The sequence below is a fragment of the Harpegnathos saltator genome, unplaced genomic scaffold (genome assembly GCF_003227715.2).
Source record: "Harpegnathos saltator strain DR-91 unplaced genomic scaffold, Hsal_v8.6 scaffold4, whole genome shotgun sequence".
Classification (NCBI taxonomy): Eukaryota; Metazoa; Arthropoda; class Insecta; order Hymenoptera; family Formicidae; genus Harpegnathos; species Harpegnathos saltator.
In genome coordinates, this window is record NW_020230205.1 from 726,697 (window position 1) to 745,931 (window position 19,235).

General features: G+C 35.9%; 2 protein-coding genes across 3 annotated transcripts; both read right to left on the reverse strand.

Moving 5' to 3' along the window:
• Positions 1 to 479: 479 nt before the first annotated feature.
• LOC105188785 (uncharacterized) lies at positions 480 to 1,277 on the reverse strand. Its single transcript, XM_011150419.3, has 2 exons — positions 984 to 1,277; positions 480 to 882 (listed from the first exon to the last, which is right to left on the reverse strand). The coding sequence occupies exons 1-2, from the start codon at positions 1,113 to 1,115 to the stop codon at positions 622 to 624; spliced, it is 393 nt and encodes a 130-aa protein (XP_011148721.1). The 5' UTR covers positions 1,116 to 1,277; the 3' UTR covers positions 480 to 621.
• Positions 1,278 to 5,112: 3,835 nt separating this feature from the next.
• On the reverse strand, positions 5,113 to 18,848 carry LOC105188794 (homeotic protein labial). Of its 2 annotated transcripts, XM_019844121.2 has the most exons (3): positions 17,081 to 18,848; positions 5,894 to 6,159; positions 5,695 to 5,826 (listed from the first exon to the last, which is right to left on the reverse strand). In XM_019844121.2, exons 1-3 carry the CDS (start codon positions 18,018 to 18,020, stop codon positions 5,809 to 5,811), a joined length of 1,224 nt encoding a protein of 407 aa, XP_019699680.1. In that variant the 5' UTR covers positions 18,021 to 18,848; the 3' UTR covers positions 5,695 to 5,808. The 2 variants fall into 2 exon arrangements, with proteins under 2 accessions (XP_011148733.1, XP_019699680.1); XM_011150431.3 differs by having other exon boundaries at positions 5,113 to 6,159; positions 17,081 to 18,845.
• Between the last annotated feature and the right edge of the window lie 387 nt (positions 18,849 to 19,235).

The following is a 19,235-nucleotide window of genomic DNA, read 5'->3' on the forward strand; positions in this document are numbered from 1 at the left end:
TATTTTATTTTTCATATTTAAACTTTCCATTAGGATGCCAAACTTGATAATTTGTAAGATTATTGTAAATATTTACAAGGTACGAGGAAAGTTAATACATGATCATTATAACTATATGGTATGATTACTGCAAGTTTATTTTAATATCTTTGTATATATAAAGTGATGTTAATATCAATTACTACAAGGCTATCCATCATAATGTTGATGGATTATATTGTTTAGAATTTTTTGAAATTAGAATAAAATTTCTAAGTAACCCGATATTAGACAAGCTTTATACGAAAACACTTAAGCACCTTGTTTTACCAATATTAAATTTATATGTAATATGGAAATTTTAGGTTTGACGATAAACTTTTATTTTTTTCATCCAAACTTTTTATTAGGATGTCAAACTTGATAATTTACAATCATTTACAAGAATGTTGTAAATACTTACAAAGTAGGAGGAAAATTAATATATGATTATAACTATCTAGTGCAATTACTGCAAGTTTATTTTGACACCCTTGTATATACAAATTGATATTAATATCATTCCAACAAGGTCTATAAATCTAGATGTTGATGTTCAGTTTTATTATAGCATTAATCAACACAATAATAGTATTAATTTATTTAATAATCCAAAAGATTAAGTTTCTTCACTATTATTCTTTCGTCCTCAGATATTTCGTCATCTTCAATCTCCTCTTCAAAAAGATTTAACGATGTTGGTACAGATAAGTCTAACTGTTGTTCGCTTAAATCTTGTAGATTAGTATCATTCATTACAGGCTCAGTCTTTATTTTGTTATTTCTTTGTGATGAATTTGGCGATATTTCTTGATTTGTACATTCTGTTCCGAGCAGAGTTTTCCTCAAGTGCAATCGTTCAACCTATAAATATTGATGTTATTATTACGTTTTTTTATATTGAATTTAACACAAATTTAAGTACTTAATTATACATTTATTATGTTTACATTTTAACAGCATACCTGCAGTGCCGCTATTTGTTCCTCAATTTTAGATAATATCTCGGTTAGAAATTCTTTTTGTTTTATTAACCGCTCACGATATTGATGTAGTTCTTGCGAAGAAAACCGTCTTTCTTGTTTTTCTTTGTTCATCGTTGTAGATTTTGTAGTAATTTACATCTTATACACTCAATTGTTACTCTATACTCTCTCCTTTCTGCCGCAGAAAAACATACCTATCCTTATTGGCTTGGTAAGGTTGTGGCACACTAAACAAAATACGATTAATCAATAGGACTGTTCCTTAAGCCAGCGGCACACGGTGCTTGTTTTTGTGCTGGATTGCTTGCTGGATGAAAATACTGCGTTCTGATTGGTGTATTTCCATCCATCTTCAGAAATGTACCAATCAGAATGCAGTATTTTCACCTAATCCTAAAAGCACGAAAACAAGCACCATGTGCCGCTAGCTTTATAGTTGCATTTTCTGAAGTACAATCGGCGAAATACATTGGTTGCTTTTCAGCAAAAATATAGAGCCATTTCATTGGTTATATACTATCTTAAGATAATATGTAACCAATAAAATTGCTTGACGTTGCTTGCTACTAAAAGCCATCATATGTACTTTCTATAACAGCAAGGTTCCGACCAATCACGTTGCTTAATTAGCCGCCGTAACCGTAATCATTTGAGATACAAGCAACGCGATTGGTTGAAAGCTTACTGTTACGTCTTACGGAAAGTATGTGCGATGGCCTTAAAAATTCTGTAATGCTTAGGTACTTTAGTGCATTGGTAATATTTGTGCAAAGAATTAGCATATTGGAACATTTTTTAGAGGATTTTGATATAGTGTAATTATTAAGGTATTGACACTGGAGAACGATTTTTGCGCAGGATAATAGAAGAACACTCACATTACCGACCATTTTTAGTTATTTGATATAGATATCTGAACAATTAGTAATACAATAATAATTTTATATTTACAATTATTTAATATTACGTATAATAAATACGTATAAAAATAAAAAATAAAGTATATTAGATATTTTTATCAAACTGCATATTAGTGGTTATTATTTATACTAATTTGACAAATAGTTTACCAACAAGAGGTTATTTACGTCAGAATGGCAATTTTTATTACTTTGTTAGCATGTATGTGTATGTACGTGGCGTAGCGTGTGCATGTGCGTGTAAATGTGTGAATTTTAAGCACAATATTAACATTTTATTATCTAAATCATAACAATTTGTTGCATATATTAACTGCGTAGTATGAGTAATGAAAAAAAATCTGATAAATTATTTAAAAGAAGTTTAAATTTTAAGTAAGTAAATAGACATCTAAAGTATATTGCTTTCAAATTTTGCACTATCAGTCTTTAAGTTTACTTTTATCATGTAATGGTAATATGGGAATTTAGAAAATTGTTCTTTATTTATTACTAGACCTACAGATGGTAATACATGTGTAAATAATAATACGAATAACGTTAAAGTAAAATTTTTAAGGTAGAACCCTTAAGAAGTAGGTGTTAATTATAATTGCAATTGTAATTATAATTAGGGTAAGACTTAGTATAAATAAATAACATCAATTAGTACAATAATATTTTATTCTTTCTACAGAGGTCTACATGGCATTGTGGCTAATGACACTTTATCATAATAGGAATGTTTTTAGGTACAGAGCATTCGAATGGACCACCATGTAATTCACGTAACGTAATATACGTTCATACTAATTTGTAAATTTATAAACGTGCGAATTAGTTCAAGTAGAATACGAAATCTCAGTTGACTTGAAAATCTCGTCGTAATTATGTTATTCATTGCTTCTGTAGATTTGTTGATAAAGCTTGAAATAAGGATTTTCTAACAACCCGTTTTGGTATTTCGGTTTATATTGGGTTCACGTGTATCGATTAACTTTATTGGCCTATAGTTTACGTAGGGTATTATTTACATATAAATACATGTATACTTGGGCGAAGATTAGATCTACAGTTGTCAGATTATCACCATCAGAGAGATATAAACTACTCGCGATTTCTCATGATTATCAAGGATACTCTGTTATTATGTGTTATTATTACCACACGTTAAGATAAATGTTGCAAGGACGGTTGGACTAATTTGTTGTTTTAGAATTGATCCAAAATTCCTACTGATGTATAATCATTCGAATAATCCATAATGAAGATTTAGTCGTAAATCTTTTCTTTCAAATTTCTTTCGAATTTCAGAAGAATCAAATTGGCGCAATGTGTTCTTTATCATGTCTTTGACAATAATATTTTAACATTTATGCATTATTTTATGGATTATATCCATATTGTCAAACTTAATCTCGAGTAGGACAACGTCACTTCTGGTCTTGCAGTGTCTTCTATTATGGATCAGGTATTTTGCCGTCGCATCAAAGATTATTCGCGATAGGATTACGCGTCTAATTGAATTGTACAATAAGCCGAGCGGGAATATTTGGAATTACTGAAAATTGCAGCCAGAAAAAATTTAGTAAATAAGATTTTCACACACTTATGGTTTGCTTAAAGAATGAAACATTTTTTTTTTAGGTTTTTCGATACAAATTATATTAATAACGCATTCAAAATCAATCTCTGAGATTTCTATAAAATTTTTAAATTGTGCATTGATTCCTCGAAAAAGTTTGAAATCAAGCAAATTATTTAATCAAAATTTAATTAAAATAATTAATAAAAAAACTTTATTTTTTATGATCGTTTATCTCTTATTATTGTTGAATAAAAAGAATGTGTCTTAGTTTGTACAAACATATACTGCACTAACTAATTTTAGTGTACTATTCATCGCTGCAATGCGTGAATTTATTCGCATAAACTATTGCGTTGAGATAAGACGCGATTTTGTATGAATATTTGCGACGGTATGATGTTCAGTTCGATGAAAGTTACAAACATGCATTAGCGGTAGGATTTGACTTGAGATTTGGTTTTAAATTCGGTTCGAGGTTTAACTTGTTAATGTGAATTCAGTTTAAGAAAAATCGATGTTCATTTGCAAAGGCTATAGGAAGAATTTGGTCAGTTGAATGGCTGCTAGGAGCTCAAAGTATGGGAATGCAGGATAGAAAAGGAGCAAGAATATTACTATCAGTGATATCATGTATTGCTTCAAAGTGATATTTGCTTATATTTTAAATTATGTCTCAAATTATCCAGAGATGTCACTCCCAATAACTGTATCATCAATTGCCGTAGGGACTGTCGTCGCGATGTTTTTACAAATTCGGTAATATTAAGACTGGAGATCAGAGCGCGGAAAATATTTTGGCCACGGATGTTAGCGCGATATTTACTACAGTTCATTTTGTTTACATTATTATTGTGCAAATGTCCCAATATATACAAATTTAACCCTTCCAGTTCGGTTTTGATACAGATGCTTCGAACCATTTTTCTTTATCGATGTAATAGTTTACATTTTTTTTATTTTAATTTAAAAAATTAAAAGGGTTGTGTCAGAAACATTTATTTTATCAATTTTAATATTTGTATATTGGTAGTTTTATTATTTATATATAGAATAGATTATTAATAATGTACCGTATGTGTGTATGTAAAGTATATCTATTGTATTTATTTATAGCGCATGTTTCCTAAATATTGCATACTGATAAACGAAGAAAGTAAAACTTAAACTGGTTTTTTGAAAGGAAAATTATTGCGATTTACAATGCATAAGTACTGAAAGAGCTAATCGAACGAAAAGACTCGATTGCTATCATTTCGCTTTTAATACGAAAACACAATGCAATTTATTTCATTCACTGCGTTACTTGAATGTATGTACATAAATAAATTAGCAATTCATTTATGTATATATATTCAAGTAAAGCTGAATAGTTGAGCTAAAGAAACAATAAGAAGAGAAAAGTATGCGTTAATTGCATTACTGATAAAATATGTTATTTATGTTTGAGTCCAGTTCGAATTTAGACTATAATCGTTGATTGATTTATCAACGTAAACATCGATAACATCTGATGCGTAGTAATACATTAAAATTCCTTAAGAAATTAACTAAAAGTAAAGTAAACAATGTCTTTCCGATCTTGTTAGTATTTAAATTTATAAATATAAATAGCTATATGAACTCTGAGGTATATGGTAACCTTGGAATTTGGGGTAGAAACTGAATTTAAATTTATACACTTTCACACAAGTCATACTGAAAATTAAAGCAACGTGAGAGCAGAATAAATAATACACGAAATCAATGTACACGATCTATCTGAATCTCTTAGCACTAATCGAAGGAAATTCAGGACGGAAAATCATTAACATCCCAGAATGTAATATTACGATGTAAAATCGTATTAAACGTTATCGAAACTACATGCCACTTTTTAATCCGTGCGATATGGTGGAATTAGAGCGATCGATGTCACGTTCTACAGTTTAGAAATAGGAAGATAGATATTCCCTATGTATACCGCATAGTTATCTACTTCCAAGCACAGAATGACATTACTCATTTTAACTTCAAGGTATTACATTCACGATGCAGCCTGAAAAATAGCGGATTCGAGAGTTCTTCGTGGCTGCGGTAAGGTAAGCTGTTATGATCCGTACTGAATCTTCGGTCTTCCATACGCGTGGAGCCTACCAGTCGTCGAATCGTAAACCATAATGTCTGTTGTTGCCGTAAGAAAAGTCGCGTCAATCCTTGGAAGACGGCGGGGATTCCCTGCTGTTATCGCTGGTGAAATTGGACAAACCGAGGCTACCAATCTCGTGGCTGGATGAGCCTGTCGGGGAATTGCTGCTGCTTCTGGCACCGCTCAAAGGCGTCACGTTTGTGCTATCCGCTGGTATCAGACCCTCTTTCATACGCTTTTTCTGTTTCATTCGCCTATTCTGGAACCAGATCTTTACCTGCGTCTCGTTGAGCTGCAGCGCGGACGCGATTTCAATGCGTCTCGCTCGGGTCAGGTACTTATTGAAATGGAACTCCTTCTCCAGCTCGGTGAGTTGCTTATTCGTGAAATTCGTACGACCGGTGTTGTTGAAGCTACCTGGAATTCCAGCCAACGAGCCGACGATGCAATTCACTGTTCCACTTGCGGTGGTTGCGTACACCGACGAGCTTGTCCCCGCGGTTGCGCCGCCACCGAACTCGACGTTGGGGTTTGTTTTCGTCGCTGAAACAGATTTGTTATTTTCGTGATAATAATTGAGCTGTTTTTATACGATAGCGAAGCAATTACGCATGCACAGATATCATTAAAGTAGTTGATTCAATTTTGTTGGCGTGTTTTTCGATTCATTTGGGACCAATTTTTCTTTAGTGTAAACTAAATCGTTACAAGTGAAATGTCTTTTTGAGTCTCAAGGTAACAAATTTTATTTTTTATTTAATTTAAAATAGATCATATTTCATTGATTATTCATTAATTTAAGATAGTTTTACGATATAATCTTAATTTAAAATTATCCATTAATTTATTAAAATACATTATTAAAATACACGTGTGGAAAAAATTTTTCACCAATTACAGATATTCAATAAAGAAAAATTTATTTGAAATACTTCTGCAGAAACGCTAGTCAATTAATCTAGAAATATTCTGTTGTAAGAGATATGTAAAATGTTTGCAGGAAAAATAATTGATTAAATACGATGGACAACATGTGGTCTTCTCATTGAATGAAGACAATTGTGCTGTTTCCAATTTGGACGTAGCTTTCTAAGTACGTTAGAGCGCGTAACAGACGTGGACGCAATATGTGTCGAATTAAGATCAAGTCAAATCCTTTAAGCGACAGTTTGCTGGCCATAACAGCTGGTCACTACTCTAGGAACAGTTTTAGGGATGACCTGTGCAAAGCTGAATGGACGGTAGGGTTGAGCCCTAAATCTGGATCAAATTGCATCAGCTGTGGGACAAACATCCGAAGTCATCACATCGTTACGCAAAATTTTACTTTTTCTGTTTTACCGCTCCCTTTTGTTAACGATTCGTTTTTAATCGCAACAATTTCCACTTTCTACTTATTGTTTTCAGTATCCGAAACAGAATCATTCTCATATTCGTCATAGCGCTTAAATTATCGTAATCTCCGTTAATTTTTAGTACCTAATCGTACTGACGTACTTTCATAATGTCGACATAAATTTGGTTCAAGATATAATGTAATTAATATAACGCGAAAACAAAAGCAACGCGATTTCACAGAAGGATGGGGATACATTATGAAAATTACATTGTTATTTAGATTATGGTATGTAGCAGTCAATTTACTTAATGGCAGGGGATGAACGAAACTGTCAAGCCACCGCCTTAAAGTCACGTCTTCCCCATTATGTACATTTTCCTTCGATATTTCCATCTTCTCCCTTCGATATTTTTATAATACATTTTCCGTCCAATCTGCTCTAAGAAATTACCTTCTTCAGCCATCTGCAAAGAGCTGTTTATTCCGTTTTCATATTTATATATGCATTATATAGTATATCGAGTACAAAATATACTCGTATACGTAAAATGTGTAGCGTATGTGTGTGTTCTTGGGTGTAGATAAGGTGTGTGCGAGACTTTCCCGAATTTCCTAATATAAACGGAAAGATCAGTCACTTATACCTGGAGTCCTGAACTTAGCCTGCGGCCATTAAGCTTACGCTCTTCCAAGCCGAATAATAAACTTGGACAAGTTCTATTAGGCGTGCCAGTGCCGGATACAATGAAATGTTTCTCGTTTCCGCGACTCATTCATCAATTTAGTACTTTAACTTAACAGAGGGACCCGGCTACGGTGTCGTTGATTTTCTATACTAACCTTCTTCAGCAAGACGAGACACTGTGTTGTAGAAGGGATATCTTCAAATTTCGATCAATTGTACGATAACATTGTCGATATACTTGTGCACGAAAATTTCTATTCGTAAATAAAAAAGTTCTTTTTAATAAAAAAACTGAAGTTTAATAAACGTAAAGAAATCTTTATTCTTGTATTCTTCGTGATGCGGAATTGCATGACAAGCATGAATCGAATGGCATTATCCTAATAATATCAGCTTAAGCTTAATGTCATGATGTGTGCAGAAATTAATAGCTATGTAAAGTTCCTAATTCTGAGCAATATTTGCTTCGTGTATGCGCGTGATATTGAGAAAGTGGGAAGGAGGAAAGGGTTGGCGTAAAGGGGCGTACCATGAGAGGCCAGGATCCTTAATAACGCTGAGTCAAGGGAGGCGTTGACGCTTCTAATTATCTTCTATAAGACACATAGAGATGCTCCTTCAGAGCCACCTATTGCTCTACTATGATTATATCGTTACTACTGAATCCCCTGTAATATCGCATAAGGAGTCTAATCAATCACGGTGCGATCGTGATCATCGGATAGATTTCTCAAGTGGACGGTATTGTGAAAAAATTATTTAATACAACTATTTAACAGAAGTATTTAATATAATTTAATACGACATTTAATATAAAATTTCGCGTCGTTATACATTTACTCGAGTAAAAATTCCCACAATATGTAGACACCGCAGTGTTTTAAACCATAAACCACTGAATTGAGTCAAGAAACGACGCATATATTTGTTTAGGAATCTAGCTGTAGCCGGCGTTGATGCATATAATCCAGACATTAGATACAAATCAAACACAGCTGGACCCCCGATACAGCGGTATTTATGTTTTGTGTCAAGAGAAAAAGTTCCTGCGGAGCCTGATTAAAAATGACTTTACAAAAATTCTGGAGTCATGTCCGTCGCGCAGATTGTGCACGTATCGACCGGAGTCCGGAGAATTCCGTGAATTAGGGAAAGCATCAGCGCGCCCGTATCTATCTTTCCTGTAACATAATACACTAGCATCCTACGTTCTCCTGTATGCGTTGCCATCATCCTTTCTTACGTCATCCATGAGGCGCCCCTACAGCTTTTAGCCTTTGAATAATATTTGAATTGCGTAATGTTCCTTGAAAGGGGAAGCTGTCGAGGCATAAGAACACGCATAAAAGCAGATAATCTTGAGCGTGATCGGAATATTGATTTTGCTAGTAGCTGCGTTCCTTCGTTAGCCGGAAAGAAAAATCATTACACTACAAGTGAGCTCAGAAATTCCTCTGTCCTTGCTCCAACATAGATTCTCCTTGTTTCTTTTTGAACGCCTTCATAGTTCGATAATCGTCCATAGCGTGCAAAAGCAAAAGCAGTCAAGCCACTGGATTTATACATCCACACCTGAAGCACGATTGTGCCTTTCTATTCACTTTTCTATATTTCAATGTTTCCCGTTCTTTCAGCAACTTGTCTTTCTCCTTTTCCCTCGTAGGAATTTTGATAAATGGTAATATCAAGTCAGGTGAAATTTAATCGGACGGCATCTTTGAACGAAAGGTACGTTGGCGTGCACATGGTCGGAAACTACACACTTAAGTATCGTATACTTCCATCACGCATACGGCTTATGCGTATGCGTGCTTTGGAGCATTACGTATGCGTCTTTTATTTAATATCAAAAATCTCGTAATTCGCTTAAAATCAGCAATTTCGCGATATTACGTGTACATAGAAGCAACAATTGCAGCGTAATTTTGTGTAATAGATTCGTCCAATATTACGTTATGTTCGTAGATTTTGTTGTAAAGTCGAAGCGAATGCTACCTCCGATATTATTAATGCGTATACATGTGTATATATATGTACCAGTAAACAGCGGAAGTACTCATTGTATTGATGTCTATACTGGTTGATGTCACACTAGTGTTATGCGTATATCTTTTGTATAATCGACCGCTTAACTGTGGAAGGTATATCAACATCTGTGATGAATCATAAAACTACTACTATTATTATACAGCTTTTTTATTCGTTAAGTTTATTATCGTCTAGCTTACTATTGCTGAGTATCGTCATTGAGTTCCATTATGACGCAAACTTTCCCGTTACGCGTTATTTGCAACTTTTTTCGTAACTATAAATGTATATCCTGGAGATTAAAATATGAAATCAGAAATTGAGATGCAAAAATTGAAATTTGAACGAGATCCAATTTTGGCGCAGCATATCTGTGAAAGTAATTATTTGATATTTACACGAATGAGTCTCATCAGTGGAACATCAATGAAATTTTCCGTGCCGTTTGACCGGCTTTCGAAATTTTCGTCGGGGATATCTATCTAGCCAGTTTATCGCATGCGAGAACTGACAAAACGATTTTGTCGGCACAGTTCCTTCCATTCGCAACCCCTTGTCAGTCATCGTCGTGCCTCGCCGGCCGCGTTGATTTCAGCATTATGATAGGTAATATCCTGAGTCACAGTCGAGTACGAAAAGGCAACGTTGTGTACCATAACAGCGTACATAGAAAGGCTGCGTGCAGCACGTTCGACATTCACACTCCGGGCTCCCCCGTAGACGTTCGTGTATATGCATTCGTGAGTATGCCCGGAGCATTTCCCACTGAAATTAAGCCCAGCACGACACCTCGCGGGGGTTGTCGATAAGTTTCGCGCGCTTTCTTCGCCACAGCCCGCCTCGAGCCCTGGCACAGGTGCTGTTGTTTTCTCCAGAGGGATGGTGATACGTTTCGTTAAGTTTATCCCTCCGTAATCGGGCTTTCATGCTTCAGCTTGTAAGGCGTGGGAGAAACTCGTCATTCGTTATGTAATTATTGGTATATATATATATATATATATGTATGTATGTATGTATGTATGTATGTATGTATATATGTATGTATGTATGTATGTATGTATGTATGTATGTATGTATGTATGTATGTATGTATGTATATATGTGCCGAAAGAAAATCAATTGAGGACTTCGACCATCCCATTTCTTACGAGTCTGAGCCAATTCTTTCAGCTCGCCTAAGAAGAGAAGCGTTTATTAGTTTATAGCGACAGCGTATTCAGCGACCAAAAGTAACATGTAAATACCGTTCACGGTGTCTGTAATTGAGCCACGCGGAGGAAGATTACGAACGCCCAGCCGTCGACGAAGCAGCGCGGAAATGAAAATCACCATGAGGCGAGACACGTGGGCAGCGTTGGCAGCGGTTGTTGGAGTCCGGCCGAGCGGATCTGTCGGGCCGCGCTTGGACGGCTAGCGTCGCGGTGCGATGAGGTACGGGCAGGAGAGGGTGCGGAGGAGGGTCAGTTGCTGCCAGGGTTGTTGCGGGATCCGGGGTTGCCGGGTTCGGCGGGTGGCAGCCCGGGTGGAAACACGCGAACGATCCTCTGATCCCCTCGCGAGATATCGGCCACTCACTCACGCGTCCGCCGGCGACCCTAGTGGAGCGGCGCGCAACATGCCCAGCCAGTTGTTCGACTCTACCCACAATCTCTGCCCTCTCTGTCCCTCGCCGCCGGCACTCTCTCTTTCTTTTGCGCTCGACTTTCTTCCTCTTCCTCTTTCGACCCGGGCATGCCTGCTTCTCTACCTTCGTCCCTGTCCCGCTTCTTTCCCCGTTTATCCGACGCGTCTCTCTATCTTTGACCGAGGCTCCGTGCTCTTTTTTTCTCCCTACACACGTATCCCTGTACTCTGTCCGTCGCCTTTCCTTCACTTTCTCCTTCTATCGCACGTCTCGCTCGTCTCGTTTTATTTCCTCCACTGTCGCGTTGTCTCGGTCTCTCTCTCTCTCTCTCTCTCTCTCTCTCTCTCTCTCTCTCTCTCTCTCTCAAGTTCAGGGCTGACGTGCGTGCCTGGCGACGCCCTGCTTTGTGGATTAAGTCCCACGGGATAGCTTGATTGGAGATTTTCTGCAGATTTTGCATTTAACAAGTGCATATTTATTGCCTTTGTTCGGCCAATCCGTATATTCCATCTTAACGAATTGCAGTAGTACCACAATTGCATTTGTAAGACAATAGATATTTTGCATTCGTCATGCTCGCTCTCACAGGGAACAAATAGTACAAGCGCTTTGGAATAAATTGAGCAATTTCAATACTCGGGTACTTAGGCATTTACCCGATATTCCATCTTGTGCAGGTACTGAACGAATTAATTAAATTATTAATTAAATTAATTAAATAATAAATGTGCAGATACGCGGAACCAGAAATCATGAATAACACCTTGGATAATATCATCTTTCATCTGTTATTAATTTTCGCAGTAGTTGATTTTGCATCAATTGATTTTTTCTTACATTTTTCTAACGTGCTGTTTACATTAACATTAATTACAGTATTCACGTATCTGAATATCTGGGTAATGTTCGAAAGATTTAGGTATTTAGGTAACATCGGAATATTCAGGTACCTGGATACTACTAATTGATTCATATGCACATTATACACGAATAAGTTACATTGCTATAAAGTCTACATTACGAGGCAAATCTTTACGGTTATAAGAATCCAAAGAAGTAGAAAGGATTAACTGAGAAAACTAACAAGCATCTGATGAGCTTTATTTTGAGTCCTGTCGTAATGCCGTCCCTGCATGTGTTCAGTCAGAGAGTCGATAAAGACATGCATATTTTAAGTTGGCCTAAAAGGCGATAGTCTTCAAGGAAGTAGCTATATGTGAGACATATAGTCCATGAGGAAAAGGTGCCCGATAAATATTTATTTCATATATCGTTATATGTAAACAGAGATATAGATATATGTTTATCTAAGACTTGTCTTATTTGATAAAGATTTACATACTGTATATACTAGTACCAGAGTATTTAAAATATTTGATTATAATAGAACTTTGATTATAATAGAATTTTTATTATTATTATTGTTATATTAAATCTTCTAATTAAATACGTATATTGTGATATTAAATGTTGTCAATAATTGTTGAAATATTACTAGCGATGTTTTTATATATCGTCAAGGCATTATTATTACTGGGCAAATATACAGAGCAAACCCAGACCCAGGAGCATACGAAATTTTCCATTTTACCACGTGACGAAGGTATGGAATTATTACTGCTATGTTACGAGGGGGGACGTTCGTTTGTTTCGTTTCTCTTCGCGCGGTATTGCCAATCTCGCTATTGAGTATAGAGGAAAGAAATCGAGTTTAGTATGATAGATTGGGCGGTTGACAGCATCACGACGGTCTTTCCGCATCTCCTGTCTCACTCTAATCTTAACTAAGGGTGGTCCACACCGGGTGCGTCCCCATAGAGACCCTCTATTCTGGACCCCCTGAAGCATGTTGCGGAGGCATGGAGGGAAAAAGGAACGCTATTGTAAGTTCTCGACCAACCAAAAAAGTTAACCAACCAAAATCTACTGAAATCGCCCCACCATTTTGCTCCGCCCATCTCGTTACTTCTCTCGAATTTTTCCTGTTATAACGGATACGTTGTGTATTGTAACATTTTAATCAATTCTACATGTAGCTGTGTTTAATTGATTGTATTAAGTATATCCTGTTAAAAATAACTTTTATTGATGTTTAATGATTTGATTAATACGTTAATCTTATGACGTGAAGGTAATTTTATTTTTATTTTTTAAGTTACTAAATAAATAAAATATACGAAGCTACAAAGAGTAGATCGCGTTAAAAAATGGATTAAAATGTATATTTTATTAATATTAATGTATTTTCGAAAAATAATTATTAGTTTAACGGATTTTGTAACTGTACGTATTACTTTTAATTATAATTACTACATGAAATATTATGTATTTACAAAAATGTATAGTTGGAAAAAAACTCTAAAATCGCATATATAACATAATAAATTATAGTTACAGCAAAAGATTTGTCGAGAAAAATTGAATTATAAGTGGTGTATTAGAAACATCAAGATATGATAGTAGAAGTAAAAACGAGAGGGGTTAAACGAGGGTGACAAAGTTTCATTTCGGTTTGCATGTTCCGCTGCAATAAACGTCACTCCCTCTAGTGCCTACGTTGGCGTTATTAATTCGATTATAATGAGCTATTAAGTGAAACGCTGGTAATCCTGACAAGCTCCATCCAACGACTAAGCTCGCACTCACTCTCTGAGTTAGAAGATTGCGGGGAGCACCGTGGCTGTTAAGCAAATTAGTGTGAAGTTAGGGGAACTGTTCCGACCTTTTTAGGCGTTATTTTCAGTGGGCTATACTGTATCACTTTTATAGTCATCAACTCGACATTGAATTAGGTCGCTTTTTTAGCTGGTATTTTCAAACTAAGCTGCTAAACTTTGTAGTTCTATTTCTTCATCAATTTGAAGTCGATATTTTTTTTAATAAAAATGTCGAAACCTTAATAGAGTCTTTTGATTACAAAAGTAAAACGGTTTATTAATTCTGGCGTAATATTTTATTTGACTTGAATATGCGTAAAAGGTATATTAATGGAAGCATATCAATTAAATATATAAATTATATAAAATATTAAAAATATATAAAAATATCACGCTATATTATTTATTGAAAGAAGTGGAGAACGAAGATATTTATGTCCTAATAAACAAGGAAATAAATAAGCATTATATTTTCCTTTTAATCGAGATATTGAGTTTTGATTCACACGCAAGTATGCTTGTTTAATAAACGAATTATCTTATCAGCGTCAGGAATTAATCTGATAAATTTGAGTGCAAGACAGTTCTACTTAATCGCGAATCTTATCGTAATCTGTTAATGTTTCCGCTACTATTGTACAATCTAAATCCTGCAATACGTCATGTTTGTACACGCAGAGATTGTAGATCGGGATTTTACATTCACAGTATTTATAAACACGTTCACGCATAATCTAGCAACTTATCATATCCCGTATATCATTTTTATTATTTTTCCGCCAGTTAAATCTCTTTTATCTGGACGTTTCATCTAGACACGTTTCTGCATTCTAATAATATTCATATGCTCTTATCAGTATGGACAAAGATATCATGCAATGAAAATGATTATTGGAATTATCTTTCAATATAAGTTTATTTAAATTGTTAGAGAGATATATATATATATTTATATTATGTACACATATCCAATTATTTAATATATGTAGATTAAAAGGCGCATGAAAAGATTTAATGTCATATAACAATTAAATAAATTATATTGTTTAAATAAAAGTACAGATATATAGTGGATTTAATTTCAAATGCGCAATTTGCATGACATTGGAATGACATTTGTATGACAATACGACGAATGAGTCTTTCATATCCAATTAAATATTACAAGAGAAAAGAATATTTTCTATTCTTCTTGCTTGAGTACAATCTTATCTATTAAATATATGATTATCATATAAATGTAAGTCAAGGCTCGTTTCAAGCTGCGATGCCAACAGATGATGATGGTGATTATTATTATTATTATTATATAGCCATAAACGAGTCAAATTGTAAAGCAAAATAACATGTGCGGCGCAAGATAAGTTCTATTATAAATATAAAAGTTTCTATTATAAATATCTTGAGAAATATTGTTTTTATCATAGAATTGATATATTGAATTTTATAAACAGTAACTTATAAATAGTAATTTATAAGTAATAACTCAAGCAGTAATTTATAAGTAATAACTCAAGCAGTCTTTAGTATTATATTTAATGACTTTAATTATATATTATAATGTTTTTTTGCAAAAATGTATGTTAACAATAAATTTAAAGAAAAGTGTTAGAATTATATTTATATATATAGACAAGAAAATATTATTTAATCGTTTATATTATTTTTCAAGATAGTTTATAGGTTTCATAGATTTCATTCAATTTCTTAATGAAAAGATTAATATTTAAAACGTATTGTAATGTTTAGTGAATACTTTAAAGATATATACATATTTTAGTATTTTCAAATCACCCTAATTTTGTAAAAAACGAACTAAATAATAGGTGCGCAGAATTAGAAGTGCTCAGAATTAAAATGCTAAAGAGACGTGTCTGGGTTGTGGATTAAGAAAAAAACACTTGATGGAATATAAGAAAATCAATAAGAAATGTAGTGGCGAATCGCAAATTGCGCACAAGATTAATGATTATAGGGCGAATCGAGATTACACGTCACGTTTTATTAATTCTGATACATACAGATCATTTGAGAGCCGACTACCTCGACGATTACTGAGTAACATGTTACATTCTGCTCTTGACAAATTGTCCGCCTTGTTTATTAATCTTAGTCTTTAGATATACGTTTTATGACCAACTTGTACTATTTAAAATCTATAACATTTATATCAATCAACAAGTTTTAGTAATAAATTAGTAAGATAATGTTATCTCTTGGTATTTTTTCATTACAACGACTTTCTGTTCATGTCAAAATTTTTTTCGAATAAGTTCATTTAATGAATATATTGGTCAAGAAATGATAGATTTACATACAATTTTACAAAAAAAAAAAAAATTATAAAATATGTGATAATTGAGGTTAATTGAATACCATCTTCGTAAAAACTGTTGATCTTCGATCGAGTGTTAGTCTAATACTACATCGATGTGCTGAATTTATGTAAAGTGCCTTCAACGAGACCCGATTGGATTAAATTGTGCTTCCAGGAACTGAGGTTCCTTATTGTCTTGTTAGTGATCAGCGGATAAACGTTCTCTATATGCTTCGAATAAGTCTTCTAATCGTTAGAAGATTATATTGCATCATAACATATTATTGTACGATAAATATTTCATAAAAATGTGATATTAGTCACACGTAAAATGCATAAACCTAATAATGAAAATGTAGAAATTGCAAATAATATATCAGATTAGAGTTATTTTTTATAGGGATAAATATATCACTATATTTTATAAATAATTGCTTTCTAAAGAAAATATTTACATTATACAAATGTATTGATTAAACCGAGACTGTATGCCTGATTTGGGGTATTCATGCGATAATAGCGAAGATAATCGTATACGTATCTGTTTATAATTGAATTCCCACGGCGATATTATCCCCCTGAAGATGAGAGGCACGCTATCCAGCAATGATAGTTTTTCAAATAACGGGCAACATAAAAGATGGACAGTCGTGATTCTGCATCTTCGTACTTCGGGCTAATCAAGCGATGAACGAGGTTTAACAAGTGACTACCGGATCGCGTTCACAGAATACCTAATTTCACGCTAGTTTGCTCACTGTGCATAGGCGTCGACTCGACCGGAAATTTAAAGCAAGTACGAATACGGACTTACCGACTGGTTTGGGTACGTTGCGCTTGACCTGCATCCATTTGTAAGTGGGCACTTGCGTCTGCTGTTGTTGCTGTTGCGGATGGTGCGTATGTGAATGTTGCTGATGATGATGTCCATGCTGATGTGGGTGCTGGGAATGGCCAGACTGCTGTAAAACGTGATAGGTCGTTGCGTCCGTACTCTCCTCTTTATAATGTCCTGACTGATGCGCGGAAAACTCGCTCTGCCGAATCTGCGTGTGGTACTGCAAGGACTCGTCCGATGGTGACAACTGATGGAGATAGTTCGAGGTTCCGCCAACGGTTATTTGGTAATCGGGGTCGTGATGATGGTGGTGATGGTGATGACTAGAGGACTGATGATGAAGTTGCTGATCGTGCTCCGCTCTTGGGTGACTAGCTTGAGGTACTGTGGTTTGATGGAGGTTAGTGGCAGCTGGCGGTGGATGGTGATGATGGTGATGATGATGGTGATCCTCCCGGTAGGCAGACTGCTGAACATGGTAGTTCTGATGCGGATCAACCGAAGTTACCGCATGTTGCTGTTGATTCGAGTACGACGAGGACGACGCGTAATCTAGATTCGTGTAACTTAGACCGTTCTCCGAGGAGATTATTGCTGTGGTGGAGCCATCCTCGTGGAGAACGGCGCCCGTCGGAGAATAGAAGCCTTGCGGTGGCGTGCTGGACGACGCGCCCGACTCGGCGGTTAGAAAACTTTCCGAGGACGACGAAGAATACGGCGCCACTGCAGTCTGGGGGTAGTAATGAGTTGGAGCTATCTCCGGGGAGGCAGGCACCGACACGTGACCGCCAACGGATGATGGCTGGTGATGATGATGATGATGATGGTGATGATTTCCTTGACCCGAGAACACGTAGTTAGGGTATGAGTCAGGCTTGCCGTAGGTCCCGTACATGCCCATGTCCATCATCATCATCCTCGTAACGGAGAGACGAATGCATCAATTGACCATTCACCGTCTAATATCGTTTTGCTCTCTTGGCAACTTTGACGTGTAATATCCAAAACAAAATGAGCAGCAAGAGAAGCGATCTACATCTCGTTGAGAATCGTGCACCGTTTCCTCAATGGATCACTTCAACATTGCACGTACAACGTCGAACAATGTTGTATTTACAAGTTTTTCGTTTCATATCAATACCACAGAACCGTGAACAAGGTTTGTCCATTTAAGCAAATTCTTGATGAACACAACATCAGCTAGTACTCGATAAGATCTCGAAGTAAAACAATGTTCACATGAAGTCACAGGTATAACTAGGTATCGAATCTTCAAACGAGAGTCGTGGTCACAGGTGTGCACTGGAACGTCACATAAGATTTATATCGACTCGAATTTGTGAATTTGTATAACTTTGCAATAGGTGTCCAAAATCTAAATCCGAAGGTTGGTATGGTCCGATAGTCCGCAGCGAGCAATTAAAAGTGTCAATTCCCAGGTACTACGGAATGTTAACTGTCGTCCGTTTAAGTAATTCATGTGGGCATTCGTGCGGTCGATCCGTCCAACATGGGTCGCTGAAGTGGACTGGTTAGGTGGACTAGCTTGGCGGAAAGTTGCACACAGGTGAGACCGGCCCGTAGTGGTGGTCTGGTGTGTCCAGGTTCTCCTTCTCTCTCTCACTCGGACGTATCGCCCCGATATAGAGTGGAAGCATTGCACTCAAGTGAGGTTAGTTTCAAGGGGAGTTCCATCGTCAGTGGGCGGGCATGTAGACGTGATCACGTGATAGCGTTTGGGCGGTGTCAGCCAATCGTGAGCGAGCCTGCGCGCCCCGAGTCCACTACCTCATGATGGATCACCAGTGTGGATTTTATTTTTCGTTCCTTCTTTTTATCTGGCACGCTGCAGTTGACACTTATCGTCGCGGGTAGGAGTCGGGTATTATATCTTGGTACCCACCTTCTATGCTATCCGGAGGCAGGCAACCTCCGCCCTTCTACCCTGGATAGGTTGTTTTGTGCCTTCTGCCTTTTTTTCTTTTCGCGCTCTTGACGGATCCTTCTATGTGCTTGCGTGTCTCGTTCGCCTCAAGGTACTAGCATCCTGCGTTTTTATTATAACTTGACGGTTGATGGTTTAATTATAGCTGTGGTCTATTCCGTTTTATTAATCAGTAAGAGAACCGGA

Bases quoted from the DNA above. Each gene is read 5' to 3' on its own strand.
- LOC105188785 (XM_011150419.3), bottom strand. From the start codon at position 1,115: ATGAACAAAGAAAAACAAGAAAGACGGTTTTCTTCGCAAGAACTACAT. The intron at 883-983 runs GTATGCTGTTAA...CAATATTTATAG, and splicing joins AACAAATAGCGGCACTGCAG to GTTGAACGATTGCACTTGAG.
- LOC105188794 (XM_011150431.3), bottom strand. From the start codon at position 18,020: ATGATGATGATGGACATGGGCATGTACGGGACCTACGGCAAGCCTGAC. The intron at 6,160-17,080 runs GTAAGTCCGTAT...AATCTGTTTCAG, and splicing joins CAACGTACCCAAACCAGTCG to CGACGAAAACAAACCCCAAC.